The sequence below is a fragment of the Tachyglossus aculeatus genome, chromosome 2 (assembly GCF_015852505.1).
Source record: "Tachyglossus aculeatus isolate mTacAcu1 chromosome 2, mTacAcu1.pri, whole genome shotgun sequence".
Classification (NCBI taxonomy): domain Eukaryota; kingdom Metazoa; phylum Chordata; class Mammalia; order Monotremata; family Tachyglossidae; genus Tachyglossus; species Tachyglossus aculeatus.
In genome coordinates this window covers 47,747,951-47,768,649 of record NC_052067.1, presented here as the reverse complement: position 1 = coordinate 47,768,649, position 20,699 = coordinate 47,747,951, and the positions used below count along the sequence as shown (strand labels likewise).

The window sequence follows — 20,699 nt, the reverse complement described above, 5'->3', positions numbered from 1 at the left end:
TATGGATCTATCCCATACGATTGCTCTTACGTGGGGCCCTTCAGTAGCAACCAATGGAAGTAAACCAATTTTTTTTCTTAAATATATAAATGTTAAAATGGAGGGAGAGTACTTCTGAGCCCGAGCAACAGACTTGTCATGTCCATAAATGTGATGGGCCGTGATTCCTGAGTGTCTGGCTTTAGGAGGGCCACTTTTCCACCAACTTCTAAGACGTTCAAATTTTTCCTCTCTTTATACAAATAACTTTTAGCTCTGAAAAGCTGCATTTCAAGCCAACGGTCACCCGGGGATGTCATTTTGAAATAATATTCACTCATAGATTTATTTGCACAAGTAATTAAGTCCTTCTCTTCCTGCTGCCAATATTTAAGGCGATGTCTTGTTGCCGTCGAATGGTTTAAGAGAAAGGTGTTTTCGAGACACTCCTCTTTAGCCCCTTTTGAGTGCCTCCAGCAGTAGGATCAGCACAGGTGGCGGATACATTTTGATGTGTAAAACTTGTCTTTCTTGTCTTTCTTTAAGGTCTACTATCTATTATATCCCTTTCCCTTCTTGACATTCTTGTCTTAGGACACTGCTACTGCTAGGTGATGGAATTTGCAATGGTAACACCCTAGCACTGGGTTTTTTGAATAGAACATTTTCTCTGACTCTTTTCCAATTGATGTCTCTAAGACATAAGCTCCTTGTGGGCGGGAAACATAGTCCCCCAAGTGCATAGTACAGTCCTCTGCATACAGTAATAACTCAATAAATATCATTGATTGAGTGATTATGTAGTTAATTTATTTGTTGAATGTGCCTCTGGGAATGGACTTATAGATAAATAGTAACCAGTAGCTGATGAGGGATACTTAGCCTCATTGTTTTCGACAGCATTTATTAAGCTCCTACCTTGTGCAGAGGACTGTACTGAGTGTCTCTGGTATTTAGAGCTTTGGAATGAGCACTTGGGACCAACCAACACAATTCCCAAAGATCAAATCAAAGTTCACTCTTCATTACCCCATTTGTGTACACTCCATTTGCTTCTGAGGGCCAGAGATAGAGTTACAAGAGGTTGACAAGATATGAAAATCTGTATGAAAATCTGTAGTCTTGTGTAGTCTTCCTTCTAGACCGAAAGCCCCTTGCAGGGAACATGTTCTATTGTACTCTCCCAAGTTCTCAGTACAGGGCTTGGCATACGGTAAGCACTCAATAAATACCACTGATGGATTGATTCCATAAAATTCAGAACCGTCCATTTATCGATTTCCTTTTGAACAGATGAGGGTTAGTTTGTGGTGCCTGTTTTTGCAGCCTCACCCAGGGCAATGTCCACCATTTTATGCAGGGGGAGTTCCCCGGGGACTATGTGATGGACGAGCTGAGGGACGGATTGAGGCAGCCGGCCCTGGAGTGATTGCTCTGATGGAATATACATTTCATTTTGCTAATCCACTGGGAGCAGAGACATTTAGTGTCAAATCCTTGGCACTGCTGGAAGCTGTAGCCTGACTCTCTCAGACCCTCACAAATCTATTTTTTTATGGCATTTGATAAGTGCTTACTATGTGCTGTGCACTGTACTAAGCACCAGGGTAGGTAATAATAATATTAATAATGGCATTTATTAAGTGCTTACTAAGTGCAAAGCACTGTTCTCAGCACTGGGGAGGTTACAAAGTGATCAGGTTGTCCCACGGGGGGGTTAACAGTCTTCACCCCCATTTTACAGATGAGGTAACTGAGGCACAGAGAAGTGAAGTGACTTGCCCAAAGTCACATAGTTGACAAGTGGCAGAGCTGGAATTTGAACCCATGACCTCTGACTCCAAAGCCTGGGCTCTTTCCACTGAGCCATGCTGCTTCTCAATAATAATGGCATTTATTAAGTGCTTATTATGTGCAAGGCACTGTTCTATGCGCTGGGGAGTTTACAAGGTGATCAGGTTGTCCCACGGGGGGCTCACAGTCTTCATCCCCATTTTACAGATGAGGTAGCTGAAGCCCAGAGAAGTGACGTGACTTGCCCAAAGTCACACAGCTGACAAGTGGCAGAACTGGGATTTGAACCCATGACCTCTGACTCCAAACCCCGGGCTAGGTACAAACTAATCAGGTAGGACACAGGCCGTGTCCCACATGGGGGCCACAGCCTTAAACCCCCATTTTGCAGATGAGGGAATTGAGTCCCAGAGAAGTGAAATGACTTGCCCAAGGTCACACAGCACAGAACTGGTGGAGCCGGGATTAGAACCAGGTCCTTTGACTTCCAGTCCTGTGCTCTACTCATTAGGCCACACTGCTTCTGTTGGCACAGCCACTGAGCACTGCATCTGTTTTGGAATCTTCCTCATGGGATGTCAAATTCACCTGAAGGGAATTGCACAAACATGAAACTCATTCATTCATTCATTCATTCATATTTATTGGAGAAGCAGTGTAGCTCAGTGGAAAGAGCACGGGCTTTGGAGTCAGAGGTCATGGGTTCAAATCCTGACCGCCAACTGTCACCTGTGTGACCTTGGGCAAATCACTTAACTTCTCTATGCCTCAGTTCCCTCATCTGTAAAATGGGGGTTAAGACTGCGAGCCCCCCGTGGGACAACCTGATCACCTTGTAACCTCTTTAGTGCATAGAACAGTGCTTTGCACATAGTAAGCACTTAATAAATGCCATTATTATTATTATTATTATTATTATTGAGCGCTTACTGTGCGTAGAGCACTGTACTAAGTGCTTGGGAAGTACAATTCAGCAATGATCCTATTCAGCAGCCCATCACTAGCTCATGGGAAAAGCCAATCATGTGCACCTTATTAGATCCTTGAGGCAGAGACTTCTGTTATTTAGAATTTTTTTTAACTTCTGCTTTCTGTTCCCAAGTGGTCAACAGAGGTGCTTAATAAATTCTATTAGTCACGATGATGATGTGTTTTTAACAGTCTTCAGCAGCAGTGAACACTGACCATCTAGTGTCTATTCCAGTGCTTAGTACAGTGCTTGGTACATAGAAAGCATTTAATGTTATTACTATCATTATTATTATTACTCTTATTATTGTTATCATTACTGTTACTAAGGCTTTTTTTCCCTTCCAGTCCTTTCACCAACCAGATGTTCAACCTGGAGCTAAATGCTACAGTCATCCTTTGGGTGTCTAAACTGAATTTTATTACTTACCCAAATGGGTTTACCATAGACCATCTTAATTGTAATCTTTCTTTTCTTTTGAAAACAGAGATGTCATATATCATCCAAAAAAAAGTCATCGGTGGCAGAGAACATCTACCAACTCTGTTGTATTGTACTCTCCCAAGCTTTTTGCATAGTGCTCTGCACACAGCCAGCGCTCAATAAATATTTTTGATTGATTGATTGATTAGCTGACATTCACATTGAAAAAGACTGGTTTGTTGAGTGGATTTCTAAACTCATTTGATGATCTATCTTTTATTCCCAGTTAGTAATGCGTGAGTAAATAAATCAATCCTTTAAATAGTTTTAAATATGTTCCTTTAGGCTAGTCCTTCTTATCATCACTTTAGTAAGAGCTTTCTTATATACTGGCATTTCAAATTCACCATCTCCCTGTGGTCACAATATCTGATGAAATCAGGATACTTCGGCTAGGCTATCAATCAATCGATCAATCCGTCAATGTTTTTCTCGAGTTCTTACTGTATGTGGAACATTCTACTAAGCGCTTTGGAGAGTACAGCAGAGTTGGTAGGCATGTTCCCTTCCCCCAGGACGCTTACAGTCTAGAGACAGACTTTAATACAAATAACTAAAGAATAGATAAGTGCTCTATGGCTGAGTGGGGAGAGTATCAGATGCTTACAGGATACAGATCCAGGCTATGGAGCGATGAACTAACTATAATATTTCTTTTGTGTCCTTTCCTTAGGTTATACGTGCATCCTGATTCTCCCTTTACAGGAGAGCAGTTACTCAAACAGATGGTGTCTTTTGAAAAAGTGAAACTCACCAACAACGAGCTGGATCAACATGGGCATGTGAGTTATGTGCTCTCTCCCTTACTGTGTGTCTGTGGGCAGAACCACTGAGCACCCTGCTCACCCCGAGAAGAGTCAGTGCAGAATTTTCACTCTCCGAGACCTCCCTCCATGGCATCTTTCCAGAGCTGTCCATCTAAGAAGGGATGGTAATGGGAATGCTTTCCCTCCCGACTGTAAGCTCATTGTGGATGGGGAATGAATCTATCAACTCTGTTATAGTGTAGTCTCCCAGGCTCTTCGTACTGTGCTCTGCACACAGAAAACTCTCGATAAATATGATTGATTGAATAATAATTAATAATAACTGTGGTATTTGTTAAGCACTTTCTATGTGCCAAGCACTGTTCTAAGCACTACCCTGGAGAAGCTGGGCTGTGGCCTGGTCTATCTCCTGTGAGGCTGGGAGATCCTGACTGCTTTCATGCATTCATTCAATTATATTTATTGAGCGCTTACTATGTGCAGAGCACTGTACTAAGGGCTTGAGAGAGCACAATATAGCAATAAACAGGCGCATTCCCTACCCACACCAAGCTCCTTCCTCCTCTCCCCCAAATGAGTCAATCACTACTATTTCTTGAACAGCTGCTGTCTTTTGAGCACTGCACTAAGTGCTTGGGTGAGTGCAATAGAGGGAGAAGGCCTCTCAAAGAATTTACAGTCTAATGAGGGCAGGCACTCAGACACAAAATTTTTACAGTCAGTGGGAAGAGGAGGTAGATTAAGGAAAGATGGATGGGAGAATGAATAATTGAACAAATTGCTGAGTAGCAAGTAGCCACTCTATAAGGACTGAGAATGACTGTCGGAATTTAAGTGCTAAAATGAGTGTTGTGATGGCATGACCTGAGGTGTTTGATATTCAATCCGGGAGTATTGGTATTCAATCCGGGACTACTTCCTGGGGAGGCAGGCTGTCAGGAGGTTTTAAAATTTTAAAAGAGTTGTGATGTGTTTGACTTGATGGAGGAGCGGGTTTCAGGAGGGGAAAGGACATGCCCAATCTGTTGAATTGGGTCATCATCCTATTTGGGGGCTCCTGTTCGGCCATGATTACTGGGGCCTTCACAGAGTTGTTAGGCAGAAACTGGCTGGAGTTTCAGATGACGCAGCCGCCGTGGATTGCTCCGAGTACAGGATGGTCTGGATGTTTAGTCCTAGTTTGGTGTTATACAGCTAAACAGCCCCAACCTCAATCCCTTGAAACTACTCAGCATAACAACTAAGGGACAGTGATTTCGGTCACGGTCTGTGGCCATTCTTTTTTTTCCATCCTGCTTCTGCTCCTATAAATGCGACCTTAGACTGTGAAGAAATTGGCTACCCTGTCTATCCCACTCACTTGATGGTGAATAATAATTCCAGTATTTGTTAGCGCTTACTGTATGCCAGGCACTGTACTAATTGCTGGAGTGGATACAAACAAATCAGATTGGACACAGTCCCTGTCCCACTTGGGGCTCAAAGTCTCAATCCCCATTTTACAGAGGAGGTAATTGAGGCACAGAGAAGTGAAGTGACTTGCCCTGCGTCACATAGCAGACAAGTAGCAGAGCCGGGATTAGAACCCATGATCTTCTAATTCTCAGGCCTTGGCTCTAGCCACTGCACCATGCTGCTTCTCATAATATGGTATTTGTTAAGTGTTTACTATGTATAAGGCCCTGTACTAAGCACTGGGGTGGATTCAAGCAAGTCGGGTTGGACACAGTCCTATGTGGGGCTCACAATACCAATCCCCATTTTCCAGATGAGGTGACTGAGGCCCAGAAAAGTGAAGTGACTAACCCAAGGTCATACAGCAGACAAGTGGTGGAGGCAGGATTAGAACCCATGACCTTCTGACTCTCAGCCCCACGCTCTGCCCACTATGCCATGCTGCTCACTGGTTCACTACTGCCCCTGGAATTTGAAATTCCCAAAGTGTGCTCATTACTTTCAAGTGCTCCAATTTCTGTCTGTACTTAGAAATATGGTGTTGAGTCTCCTAGATCCAGTTAAGCATGTGACCTGGACAGATTTGTTGGTCCATCTCGCCTTTGGTAAGATGGTGTTTTTACCCGTTTCCTCAAGTAAAAATCTGAATAGTCTTTCCAAAATTGATTCTGTTTCCCAGACATTAATGTTGTCTATAGGCTATTTTTCCAAACACTTCCACAAACCAATTTCCCCACCCTCAACTCTTGGCCTTTCCTAATTTGCTCTAATCCACACCCTGCTCTTGTTGTCTACAGCCCCTGGCTCCTTCCTTCCCTCCCAGATCTGCAGGGCAGCTGAGCCCACTGGACCCTCCAGAAACAGGGTAGGGTGGTGGGGGAAGGATTCCCCTTACATTAAGGGGCAGGAATCCCTCCCCGGGTGGAAAAGGGAGAGGATTCCCTTGTCCGAAGGGCCGGGGAATATGGTCTAAGCCCCATCCAGGACCCCCAAAGTGGATGACCAGATCCGTAGACTTCTGGGAGTCAGTATCCACCCGCACACCAAGCAGAGAGCCTCAACCAGGCTGTCTGTCACTGACTCGCTCCCCTTTCTTTCCCTGCCTGGCAGCGATGGGTCAGTAGAGTCCACTGGCCACTCACCAACTGCAATGGCTTTAGGGAGATTGCCCTAAAGGCAGCCCTGTCTTCTCACATCTTGGGAGTGAAGAGAGAGGAAGAAAAGGGAGAGGAAGAGAGAAGGGGAAAGAGAATAGCCTCTGTCGGTGTTGGATCTTTGTCCCGCCCTTCCCTTCACTATCCTCCCTCATTTCTCCCCCTCTTCCTCTCTTCCTTCCTCCTCTCCCCTGCCCTTTCCTCCTTTCTCTCTCCCTTTTCTTCTTTGCCTTCCCTTCTTTTCCCCTACTTTGCCCTGCCCTCCTCTTCTGGCTTGTGAAAAAGACAAATGGCTCAATGATGTTATTACATAGCACCACACACAGTGTGATGTAATGAAGTCACGCGGGGGCCCCCAAAACCTAGGAAGCCCTGTGTGCATTAAACCAGACTAGACACCACTAAGCTGGCATTGTGCAGGGGTGACAAGGCATTCAAAACCACTAGATTCACAATGAAGTAAGCTGTGTTCATGCATTTTTAAATTGGGTAATTGACTCTTTGTGCCCCATGTACTCAAAATGTTTTGCTCTTATGCCTACCCCTGCTCTAGAGGCTCTCCTGAGAAGGAAGGAGAGAAAGAAGGGAAGGAACAACTGAGAAACAAACTAATTTGGAGAAATAAAACAATACTTCAACCACTTAGAATAGTGCTTTGCACATAGTAAGCGCTTAATAAATGCCATCATCATCATCAATGGTATTTATTGAGCACTTACTATGTGCAGAGCCCTGTTGTAAGTGCTTGGGAGAATGCAATACAATAAAATTAGAAGAGATGTTCCCCGCCCATAATGAGCTTACAGTCTAGAGGGGGAGACAAGTGTTAACATGAATAATTACTTTATAATAAAAAATGTAAAGTTATGTACATGAGTGCTGTGCGGTTGGGGTGGGGCAAATATCAAATGTCAAGAGGTCACAGATCTGAATGCATAGGGGATACAGAGGGAGAGTGAGCCAGGGAAAAGAGGGCTTATTCTGATAAGGTCTCAGGGAGAAGACGTGACCTTAATTTTGTTTTGAAGGTGGTGGACTGGCATATGTGGGCAAGGAGGGAGTTCCAAGCTAGGGGGAGGATGGGGGAAAGGGGACGACGATTCCATAGATGAGATTGGGGTATAGTGAGTAAGCTGGCATTAGAGGAACAGAATGTGTGGGCTGGGCTGTGAAAGGAGATTAGGGATCTGAAGTAGGATGGGGCAAGGTGACTAAAGTGTTTTAAAGCTAATGGTAAGGAGTTTGGTGGGAAAATAAACAACTCCTTTATGATAAAGGGATTACAAGGCTAATAAAAACAAACCATCTCTTCATCCTTCTCATGCTTCCTTGATAAGCATGAACATTCGTTCATTCATTCAGTCATATTTATTGAGCGCTTACTGTGTGCAGAGCACCGTACCAAGTGCTTGGAAAATACAATTTGGCAGCATATAGAGACGTCCCTACCCAACAGTGGGCTCATAGTCTAGAAGTATTTCATTTAATAGAGTAATAAATATGTACAAATGTACACGGGGAGGGTGGGGGTAGGGCAGAGGGAGGGAGGGGGACAGAGGAGAAAGTGGGGAGCTCAGTCTGGGAAGGGCTCCTGGAGGAGAGAACCTCTCAGTAGGGCTTTGCAAAGGGGAAGAGAGTTCTCCCTCTCTTGGAGACCCCCGTCCCCCCTCCCACCCGGGTCAGAGACATCCCAAAAGGATCCCACCTTGGCGTTTCCCTCCCCATCAGGCCTGGGGCCCGTCCTTCCTCCCTTCCTACCTAGTGCTTATCTTGGGACCCCAAAACCCCCCAACTAGGGCCGCTCTGGGGACCGAACGGGTCGGGGATCGCCCTCTGGTATCATTAGCGATACCAGGACAAGTAGTAATAGTAGCATGGCTCAGTGGAAAGAGCATGGGCTTTGGAGTCAGAGGTCAGGGGCTCAAATCCCGGCTCCGCCAATTGTCAGCTGTGTGACTTTGGGCAAGTCACTTCACTTCTCTGGACCTCAGTTCCCTCATCTGTAAAATGGGGATTAAGACTGTGAGCCCCCAGTGGGACAACCTGATCACCTTGTAACCTCCCCAGTGCTTAGAACAGTGCTTTGCACACAGTAAGTGCTTAATAAATGCCATCATTATTATTATTAGTAGTAGTAGTAGTACTAGTTTTAGTAGTAGTCAATGTACTTGTAGCAGCACTAGAGAAGCAACATGGCCTAGTGGAAATAGCACAGGCCTGGGAATCAGAAGATCTGAATTGTAATGCCAGTTCTGCCACCTGCCTTCTCTGTGCCTCAGTTCCCTCAATTGTAAAATGGGGATTCAATACCTGTTCTCCCTCCTAATTAGACTGTGAGCTCGATGAGAGGCAAGGACTGTTGCCAGTCTAATGATCTTGCATCAACTCAGTGCTTAGTACGGTATTTGGTATATTCATTCAATCATATTTACTGAGCTCTTACTGTGTGCAGAGCACTGGACTAAGAGCTTGGAAAGTACAATTAGGCAACAGAGAGAGACAATTCCTACCCAACAATGGGCTCACAGTCTAGAAGGGGGAGACAGACAACAAAGCAAAACAAATAGACGGGCATCAATACCATCAAAATAGATAAATAGAATTACAGGTATATACATAGAATAAGAATAAGAATAAAGTATAAGATATAGAATAAGCACTTTATAAATGCCACAATTACTTGTACATATTTACTACTGCATTTATTTTGTTAATGATGTGCATCTAGCTTTACTTCTATTTATTCTGATGACTTGACACCTGTCCACACATTTTGTTTTGTTATCTGTCTCCCCCTTCTAGACTGTGAGCCCGTTGTTGGGTAGGGACCGTCTCTATATGTTGCCAACTTATACTTTCCAAGCGCTTAGTACAGTGCTCTGCACACAGTAAGCGCTCAATAAATACTATTGAATGAATGAATGAATAGTAGTAATAGGAGTAATAATGGCATTAATTGAGGGTACTCTGGATGCAATGCATTGTACTAAGTGCTTGGGAAGGGGCAACAGAATGAAGAGACACATTCCTTCTCCACAAAGAGATTGCACTCTAAAGAAAAAGACAGACAAATATAATTCAGCCTAAATGGACAATACTATTGAATGAACATATATATGCAAGTGTTGAGAATGGGAATAAATAAAAACAAAACTGCTAGAGGTGGCTATGACTTGAAGTATTGGGAATTAGGGAATGCTCGGTGGATTTTATGAGGGCTTTGAAAAGCAGTATGGCTTAGTAGAAAGACCAGGGGCATGGGAGTCGGAGGACCTGGGTTTTAATTCCAGTTCCTCCAATTTTCTGTATGACCTTGGGCAAATCCTTAACTTCTCTGTGCCTCAGATACCTCATCTGTAGAATGGGTCTTAAGAAGGTGGCTCTCATGTGAGTCATGGACTTTATCCAACCTGATTAGCTTGTATCTACCCCAGCGCTGAGTACAGTGCTTGCAATACAGTAAGTGTTTAACAAATTAACAGACCAGTTGTGGTCTGTGCAATTTGTAAGAAGAGGAATTCCAGGCCAGGAAAACAATTTGAGTGAGGGAATGGAGGTGGAAAAATTAAGAGTGAGGAATAAATGGATGATTTGGTTGGAGGATTGAAGAGAGCAGCATGGCTCAGTGGAAAGAGCCCGGGCTTTGGAGTCAGAGGTCACGGGTTCAAATCCTGGCTCCGCCAATTGTCAGCTGTGTGACCTTGGATAAGTCACTTCACTTCTCTGTGCCTCAAGTTCCCTCATCTGTAAAATGGGGGTTAAGACTGTGAGCCCCCCGTGGGACAACCTGATCACCTTGTAACCTCCCCAGCACTTAGAACAGTGCTTTGCACATAGTAAGCGCTTAATAAATGCCATTATTATTATTAAGAGAGGGGAGTAGTGGGTAAGGACAGCAGATATTCAAGACGGCGAGAATTGGTGGAGAGGTTTGGAGCTAATTATGGAGAGTTTTGGCTTGATGTTGAGGAAAACGAAAAGCAAATGGGGTTTTTGAGGAGTAGAGAGAACTATAGAAGAGTTTTTTGTAGGCAGATTTTTTTGCAGTACAGACTGGAGTAAGTCAGAGCTGGAGGCAGGGAAGCCAGTGAGGAGGCTGATGCAATAGTCTGTCTGGGATATGACCAGAGCTTGAACCAGGGTGGGGAGAAGAAGAGGCAGATCAGGAAATGTTGCTCAAAACCGGCAGGATTTGGTGGTTAAATTGAAGGTGAGAGTTGAAAGGCAATAAATATGATTGATTGACTAGTGAGATAGATTTGGTTTGTCCATTATTAACATAGTGACAGAATTAAGGAAGTACGAGGTCAGAAAACCAAATAATTGGATTGAACAGATATTTGAAGAACGTCCTGAAATCTAAAAAGAACTGTGAAGACATGTGGAGTGTTCCTCCTGGAAATTGGTGGAAATTTTGCCTTTTGGGGACGGTTACACAAAATAGATCAAATATAAAGGATGTTAGATAGCTATTAACGTGGAGGAGCGTAAATTGAAGCTAAACGTTAATAAATGCAAATTTCTGGACAATTTTTATTCTTGCTTCACAAACGGTAGGAATCCAGAAACTCTGCAGGCTTTATACTCATTCAGCCAAACTGGAAGCTGCAATCAGTCAGTTAAATTCTAGAAGACAAGTGGATGACCCTTGCAAAGAGCTTCTTTCCATTAATCAATCAATCAGTCAATAGTATTTCTAGGGTGCTTATTCAGTGCAGAACACTGTACTAAGTAATTGGTGGGGGGCTGGGGAGGGGCTGGGGGCGGTGGAGGGAGGGGTAGGTGTAATCTCAGCCCTTAAGAAGTTTACAATCTAGAGGGGGTGTCACAAGAGCCATGTTCTGGGCTAACGAAGGTCTTGAGGAGCATATTCATCCGTAGTTCAGAATGTCTTCCCCAGAACTGTCATTAAATAAGAAAAAAAGAGGCCACAAATAATTTATTTTTATTTTAATGGTATTTATTAAGCACTTGCTATGTGCCAGGCACTCTACTAAACACTACTTAGGTTGTACACAGTTCATGTCCCACATGGAGCTCTATGAATTAATAGTAATTTTGCTGGTGACAGATTAAGATTAATTTCAAACCAGTCTACCAAGGAACCCACCACTTAGAAGGTTTTTAGAAGGCTTTAGGGAAGCAGCATGGCCTAGGGGTTAGAGCACAGGACTGGGAGCCATTGGTTCTAATCCCGACTCTGCCACTTGTCTGCTGTGTGACCTTAGGCAAGTCACTTCATTTCTCTGTGCCTCAGTTACCGTACCTATAAAATGGTCTGTGAGCACCACGTGGGACACAGACAGTGTCCAACCCGATTTACTTGTATCCACCCCAGTGCTTAGTACAGTGCCTGGCACATAGTAAGTGCTTAACAAATATCACTTAACAAATACTATAAAAAAGGCTTTGTCAGAATCTACCAGTGGAATTAAGAAGGAGTCCACAATTCTACAATTGCTTTTATTTCCTGAAGTGGGTCAGATCTGTCCCCAGATTCCAGTTCTGATGGCAGCACCATTCATTTATTCATTCAATTGTATTTATAATAATAATAATGGTATTTGTTAAGCACTTACTATGTGCAAAACACTGTTCTAAGCACTGGGGGGGATACAAGGTGATCAGGTTGTCTCACGTGGGGCTCACAGTCTTCATCCCCATTTTACAGATGAGGTAACTGAGGCCCAGAGAAGTGAAGTGACTTGCCCAAAGTCTCACAGCCGATAAGCGGTGGAGCCGAGATTAGAACCCATGACCTCTGACTCTCAAGCCCGTGCTCTTTCCACTGAGCCATGCTGAGCGTTTACTGTGTGCAAAGCACCATACTAAGCACTTGGGAGAGAACAATATAACAATAAACAGACACATTACTTCCCACAATGAGCTCACAGTCTAGAGGACAGAAGAGTTGAAAGAATGCTGTGATTCCAGGCTGCTCTCCTGGGCATCCATCCATCCTCGGGGGTAATGATAGACCCCTTAATTTTCTCCTGGGCTTTATCTAATTTGGCTTGTGAAGCATTCACTTAAAATTGCAAGTATAAGTAACCCCTAATTATTGGAGAGGTTTTCTTTCCTTCCAAGGAAAGAGTTCTATTTGGTAAAACTGCCACTAACTAGAGTTGCATTAAAGTGGTACTTTACGATGCTGACGACATCATTTACTGTCCAATCCTTGCTAACAAATTAGGGCCCCCCCCTCCACCTTCTAAAGGTTCACAAATGGCCGGACCCCCCTCCCTTTCCCCACCTTCCTTCCAGTCAGATTTATAGTGATTAGAACTGTTCATCTGACCACCTGATGAGAGTTCAGAGAGAGTATTGCCCAGCATGGTACATAAGAAACAGAGAGGACCAAACCAAGTGGTAATCAAAGCCAGTGTATCGAAAGGGTGAAACCAAGCCAGAACACCCCAGAATGGCGCATGTGTAAAAAATCATAATAGTAATAATAATAATGGTAGTATTTGTTTAGCACTAGATGCCAAGCACTGTGGTAAACACTGAAGAAGATAAATTACAATCAGATTGAACAGTCTTTGTCCTACCTCCTGGGCCTCACAGTATAAGGTGTGGGAGAACAGGTATTGAACTTCCATTAGACAGATGAGGAAACTGAGGCCCAGAAAAGTGAAATGACTTGACTAGGGTCACATAGTTGGCAAGTGGCAGATAGGGGATAAGATACTGGCATACTGGTATTCCAGTATGACTTATTGGCAGATCGGGGATAAGATACTGGCATACTGGTATTCCAGGATGACATTCCAAAGCACAAGCTTTGTTTTTTGTTTTGTTTTGTTTTTCATCATGGCCTAGCCTCCCTCCAGAGGGGCTCAGGAAGGTAGAAAGTGGGGAGAGCCCTGGCCAACGGTCACCACAGGGGTTTGGGGCTGGACTTGGCTTCAGCGGTTTGGGAGCTCTCAAGGTCATGAGCATAAAACGGCAACCTTAGCTCGAGTTCAACGCCAGGCCCACCTGAGGCTGCAGCGTAGGGATGCGCTACTGTGTGCAGGGGGCCAGGAGGCCAGAGGGCCAGGGAGCCAAGTGATCAGGTGGCCATTTGCTCCTGCTGTGAGCCTGGCAGGGGGAAGCAAGGTTCACACCCTCCCCACTGGGCTTCAGGGGAGATGGGGCAGCTTTTGACCCCCCACCCCACAGAGCACTTTCCCCCCACTGTGGTTTTTAAGGCATCCCTTTCTCCTCTCACGAAATGCTGCCCAGCCACTGGCCTCTGTGGGTGTTTTCAAGCCTCACCCAACTTGCTGTCCCAATGAAAGGCACTTTTCTTTTTGTCCCTGGGGTCTCACAGGAAGCTGCTGTAGCTTTGAGATGCCAACATCTTTTCAGGAACAATGGGATAGACAATTGTCAGACTGATGGATTGAGTGCCGCGTGTGATTGCCCTGCTGCTTATTCTTTCTGCCGGCATTCTCTGTGTCGGTATTTCAGAGAGCTGTTTAAAAGCTTGGCTCTTTTAAAAACTTCCCAGCCAACCAGTCCCACTGATGGTAGGGAAGATGGCAGCCAAGGTTGTGGTTGCGGAGAAATGGTCACTCCATTGTTCCCTGATTTTCCAGAGATTCTGGTTGCGTCAGCCTGGGTTTCCAACAACCAACACCCATCACTGTTTGTGGATGCAGTCCTGTGCCCTGCAGGCTTGAATCAGACTTGATTTGCTTCTTTCCCTGACCTGGTTGCATGAAGACTATGGCTGGCTCTTGCTTGGGTTGAGGATTGCATTCCCAGACAGCAGCCTGGTGTTCTCCGGGGTGACCTTCCTACCCTAAGGATCTATGTCGGGATGGAGAAGAATCATAGCACCCCTGGATGGGGTTGAAAAACCTAGTCTTGTCCAGATCTTTCCTTATAATCTTCCTGCAAGATGTGGCCCTTCTGCTGGGATGAGTTGTCTAGAACTTACTGGCTTTGCTTTTAGAGAGTATTTTCCATGAGCAATCTCAAGTCTGGAGCTTCAAAAAGGGGGAAGAAATGGATTCTCTTCAGCATGGAGCTGAAGAGACTATGCTAGAGATCAGACAGAGTTGCAGTGGGAATTTCCTCAATGATATTGGCTCTGTCTCTGATGTCGCCCATCCCATAGGCTGAGTGGGAAAGAAATGGCAGAGGAGCACTCAGGTATGTTGGAAAGCACTGTGGATTAGAGCCATCCAAGTTTTCTTCTGAGATTTGGGTTTGTGGGTAGGAAAGGCTCTTGCTCAAGGGAGGTTCCAAGAAGGAAAGGGGATTTTACAGCTCAGGGTTCGCTTATTTTTGCTTTGTCTCCTATTTGTGAATCTGACAAGCTGCAGGTCTGCCTCCTCAGCAGAGGACGTGGGTTGCTGATGGCACAGTAATCGGAGGCTACATCATCTCAGGGCTTTTGTGCAGATTTTACAAGTTGCTATTTAATCCTTCTGATGGGCAAAGTTTGTTTGTTTTGAGCTTTTTGGAAAAAAGGTGTCATGTTGCTCCTAGGTCAGTATAAATAATTTCAAAATCTGATTGGCTGGGATTTATAAGCATCTTACTCATTTTCATCAATCATCATTATGGAGAAGCAGCGTGGCTCAATGCAAAGAGCAAGGGCTTTGGAGTCAAAGGTCATGGGTTCAAATCCCAGCTCCGCCAATTGTCAGCTGTGTGACCTTGGGCAAGTCACTTATCTTCTCTGTTCCTCAGTTACCTCATCTGTAAAATGGGGATTAAGACTGTAAGCCCCATGTAGGACAATCTGATCACCTTGTATCCTCCCCAGCACTTAGAACAGTGCTTTGCAAATAGTAAGTGCTTAACAAATGCCATTATTATTATTATTATGTGCAGGGGACCTTCCTTCTGAGGAGGTCACTTGGTAATGAATAACGATAACTGTGGTATTTGTTAAGCACTTACCAAGTGTCAAGCGCTGTACAAAGTGCTGGGGTAGATACACAATTATCGGGTCCCACATGGTGCTCACAGTCTAAGGAGGAGGGAGAAGAGGGATTGAATCCCCATTTTGCTGAAGAGAGAACTGAGGCACAAAGAAGTGAGGTGACTAGCCCAAGGTCACACAACAGACAAGTGGTGGAGCCAGGATTAGGACACACATGCTCCTTGAGTCCCAGGCCCATGCTTTTTCCACAAGACCACACTGCCTCTTAGTGCAATGGGATGTGACTTGAATTGGGTCAACCTATACAAACCAGTGAGGGATGAGGTATCAGCCCCAGCCCGGTGACTAATGTGTAACTCTGCCCATATCAGAAGGCTACTGTAATGAATGTAATGAAAGGATGGGTGTCTAGTTACATCCCTTCAGCTTCTAGATTGCGAAACGAGTTTTCTGAAAACCAGTGAGAAAGATGATTGGAAAAGAAGGCTTGGGTCAGGAGTTAGCCCCTTGATGGGCACGACAGTTACAGCTACTTTTGCATAACTCCCTTCTGACAATCCTAGGGCCCTGGTGCTGTTCTCTACCACAGTGGCAGCCACAGTGAGAGGGGGAGGTGGACGTCTCCCCTCCTGCATGAACTCACCCTCTGGTCTGCTCCTCCAGTTCTCAGATTTTTTGTTTTGCTTTATTTTGTTTTTAATGATACTTAAACTATGTGTAAGTCTTACTGCTGTAAGTGCTAGAAATTAATCAGATTAAACACAGTCCCCTGTCCCACATGGGACTCAAGTAGGAAGAACAGGTACTGAATCCACATTTTCCAGGTGAATAAGTTCAGTGACTTCACCAAGGTCACACGGCAGCAAGTGGGAGAGCTGGGATTCTCTGACTCCCAGGTTTGTCTTCTTTTGCTGGTTCAGTTAAATAGCAACTGCGATGAGGGAAGGAACGTTTCCCTTCCGGTATCTCCTTGCAGTCACAGTCCCAGACTGAGCCCCCTTTTTCCTCTCCTCCTCCTCCCCATCCCCCCTGCCCTACCTCCTTCCCCTCCTCGAAGCACCTGTATATATGTTTGTACAGATTTATTACACTATTTATTTTACCTGTACATAATTACCATTCTATTCATTTTGTTAATGATGTGCATCTAGCTTTATTTGTTCTGACAACTTGACACCTGTCCACATGTTTTATTTTGTTGTCTGTCTCCCCCTTCTAGACTGGGAGCCCGTCGTTGGGTAGGGACTGTCTCTATATGTTGCCGACTTGTACTTCCTAAGCGCTTAGTACAGTGCTCTGCACACAGTAAGCGCTCAATAAGTACAATTGAATGAATGAATGAATGGCCCCGAGGGCATCTGGCAACTGCTGCAGAGATTGGTAGATTATTATTAACAACACACTTTATCCAAGATTCCCTTAACTCAGGACTGGTCCTTTTACCCCCTAGAAAGTAAATCCTTTCTGGAAATCTCAGGAATTTAGTAGGTGTCAGTGGGATGAATTGGAGGAAATGAATGGGATCATGAAATTATTTTTGGTCGCTCTGATTTCAGAGTTGTTTATGGACCAGATTTTGTTTTAATGGTACGTGATAAGCACTTACTATGTGTTAAGCACTGTTCCAAGTGCTGGGTTAGATACAAGTTAATCAGGTTGGACCCGGTCCCTGTCCCACTTACAGTCTGTCAGAGGGAGAAGAATTTAATCTACATTTTCCAGATGAGTTAACTGAGGCCCAGAGAAATTAAGTGACTTGCCCCAAATCACACAGCAGACAGGTGGAGAAGCCAGGATTAGAACCCAGGTCCTCTAACTGCCACACCTGTATTCCTTCCGCTAGGCCATGCTGCTTCCTCAAAGGTTCAGGTTCTCAGACCAGAAGTCTCACAATCGAGGCTTTGTTGGTCAGTTGCGATGGGTGATGCTACTGTCGTCAGTATTTGATCTCAAAAGACATGGCTCACTGGAGAAGCAGCATGGCTCAGTGGAAAGAGCCCGGGCTTGGGAGTCAGCAGTCCTGGGTTCAAATTCCGGCTCTGCCACTGGTCAGCTGTGTGACTCTGGGCAAGTCACTTAACTTTTCTGGGCCTCAGTTCCCTCATCTGTCAAATGGGGATGAAGACTGTGAGCTCCCCATGGGACAACCTGATTACCTTGAAACCTCCCCAGCACTTAGAACAGTGCTTGGCACATAGTAAGTGCTTAATAAATGCCAACATCATCATCATTCTCATTTTGCCCAGCTCCATCCCCTTCTCATATTGTCTGGATCTCCCTTCCCCTCAAAATCCTCCAGACCTCAACCTTCCCCTCCTTCAAACCCTCTAAAATCCCACCTCTACCAATGACCCTTTCCCAGCTAGTCATCAATAATCCAAATCTTCAGCTGTCTCTTGCCTTATTTACTTATATTGATTTATTATATCTTGATTTATTTATATCCCTCTGGACTGTAAGTTCATCTTGGGCAGGGAATATCACTGTTTATTGTTGTATTGTCCTTTCCCAAGCGCTTAGTACAGTAGAGAAGCAGCGTGGCTCGGTGGAAAGAGTCTGGGATTGGGAGTCAGAGGTCGTGGGTTCTAATTCTGGCTCCGCCATTTGTCAACTGTGTGACTTTGGGCAAGTCACTTCACTTCTCTGTGCTTCAGTTACCTCATCTGTCAATTGGGGATTAAGACTGTGAGCCCCACGTGGGACAATCTGATCAACTTGTATCCACCCAGCGCTTAGAACAGTGCTTCACACATAGTAAGCATTAACAACTACTATCATTATTATTATTATTATTCACAGTAAGTGCTCAATAAATATGATTGAATGAATATCCAGCCCCAGCACTTGAACATATACAGATATATGACTGAATTGTCTATTTTATTCATTCTAATTCCACTGTTGGTGAATATGTCTATATCTGTTTCCTCCATTGGAGTATAAATTCCTTGTGGGCAGGTAATGTGTCTTGTGCATCTGTTGTATGTCCCAAGCACTTAGTACAGTGCCATTGCATTCAGTAGGTGCTCAAAAAATATCATCACTACTACTTCATGTCAAGTGCTATCATGAGAAGTCACTCAGCCTTCTGTGTTTCTCCCTCTGACATCTTCAGTGGTTTTGCAATAGGTAGATTTTTAAAAAATCTATAAGAGGAAACCATACATCACTGATTTGCTGGAGTTCTCTGAAGGACAGCATGAGGACAGAGAGGAACCAAGAGACACACTCTATTTCAATTTTCACAGTGCTTTGACAAGATTTTAAAAATATTTGTATTTGTTACAAATACAAGTCCTGTATTTGTTAAACACTTACTATGTGTCAAGAACTGTTCTAAGCTCTGGGATATACATGAATCACTTTGGTCGCAGTCCCTGTCCCACATGGGGCTCACAGTCTAAGAAGGGGGGAGAAACTGAGGCCCAGAGAAATTAAGTGACCTGCCCAAGATAATGATGGCATTTGTTAGCACTTACTATGTGCAAAGCACTGTTCTAAGTGCTGGATCACACAGCAAGCGATTGGCAGATCTGTGATTCATTCATTCATTCATTCATTCAATCACATTTATTGAGGGCTTACTGTGTGCAGAGCACTGTACTAAGCGCTTGGGAAGAACAAGTTGGAAGTACCTGTGATGAGAACCAGTGTGGCCTAGTGGATAAAGCATGGGGATTAGAGTTAGAAGGACTTGGGTTCTCATCCCAGCACTACCACCTGTCTCCTGTGTGACCTTGGGCAAGTCACTTAACTTTTCTGTGTCTCGGTTCTGTCATTCATTCATTCATTCATTCAATCGTATTTACTGAGCGCTTACTGTGTACAGAGCACTGTACTAAGCGCTTGGGAAGTACAAGTTGGCATCATATAGAGACGGTCCCAACCCAACAGTGGGCTCACAGTCTAGAAGGGGAAGAGAGACAACAAAACAAAACATATTAACAGAATAAAATAAATAGAATTCTGAAATGCAGATTAAGACTGTGAATCCTTTGAAGGATGTGAACTGTGTCCAGCCTGATTAATGTGTATCTACCCCAGCCCTTAGTACAGTGCTTGACATATAGTAAGCTCTTAACAAATATTATTTTTTTTTTAAAGAAAAAAACAGCTCATCTAACTCCCAGGCCCATATTCTTTACCCAAGGTCATGCTGTTTCACCAGAAGCTTTTATTAAAACAGAGTAATCATGGGATTAGGAGGAATGTTTGGTCAAGGATAGAAAATTGGCTGAAAGATAGGAAACAGTAGGCAGGGATAAATGGCTAATTTTCCGCCTGGAGAAGTGTAAAATGTGAGGTTCCCCGAGGGATCAGTGCTGGGACCAATTTGTTGAACATCTTCATAAATGATCTGGCAGAAGGAGTGTGTGTAGTGAAAAGTGTGAGTCTGTAGATGAGACTAAACACTTCCAAATGGTGAAATGCTATGAGCAGCGAGGTAATCTTGGAAAGCTGAATGAGTGGGTTGAAAAACGGAAGATGCGCTTCGGTGTCGTCTGCCAGCAGCGAAGCCTCACAGACAGAGAGCTCCTTCCTGGGGCCCAGAGCCCACTGGAGAGCGGGAAGTTCCTTGCTCGATCTCAGAGCATTTTCTGGGCTTCAGGATTGAGGGATGGAGCCTCTGGCCCAGTCCATTTTCCCTGCCTCAGCTCCGCAGCCCCTGCCAATCTCGGGGATCATCCGGGGAATGAGACAGTCAGCCAGTTTGCTCCCCAGAACCCCCTCCAGATTCCTGGCCACATTTGAAGTGAGATAGACACCTGGCTTGGGCTCATGAGCCGCCAGGGCTGGGCTTCAGGACCAGACTGCTTCTGGCCCTGCCCGAAAATCACGCTGGGATTGTGAGGGGCCCAGTTTTTCCATCAGTTCTAAAACATTCAACCTGATTGCCCTCTCCTACCTTACCTCACTGATTTCTTACTACAACCAAGCCCACGTCCTTTGCTCAATGAACCTCAATCCATTCCCTGAACCTCCATCTATCTTAGCCTCATCCCCTTGTCCATTTCCTCCCTCTGGCCTGGAACTCATCTTGGAGTCACATTTGGTTGACAGTAGTCATTTGGACTCCTGAAATGACTCATTCAGATATTTGGGGCAAAAATTAGAGTACCTGTAAATTTGAAGTCCTGGAAATATAACTAATAGCTTTCTATTAGCGAAGCAGCATGGCTCAGTGGAAAGAGCACGGGCTTTGGAGTCAGTGGTCT

General features: G+C 44.6%; 1 protein-coding gene across 1 annotated transcript in view; it reads left to right on the top strand.

Annotated features, from left to right (window-relative positions):
• TBX20 (T-box transcription factor 20) overlaps window positions 1-20,699 on the top strand; it is a 73,582-nt gene that overhangs the window by 14,320 nt on the left and 38,563 nt on the right. The window contains exon 4 of the mRNA XM_038772608.1: window positions 3,900-4,008. Coding sequence (XP_038628536.1) covers window positions 3,900-4,008 — 109 coding nt within the window. The remainder of the gene's footprint in view (window positions 1-3,899; window positions 4,009-20,699) is intronic.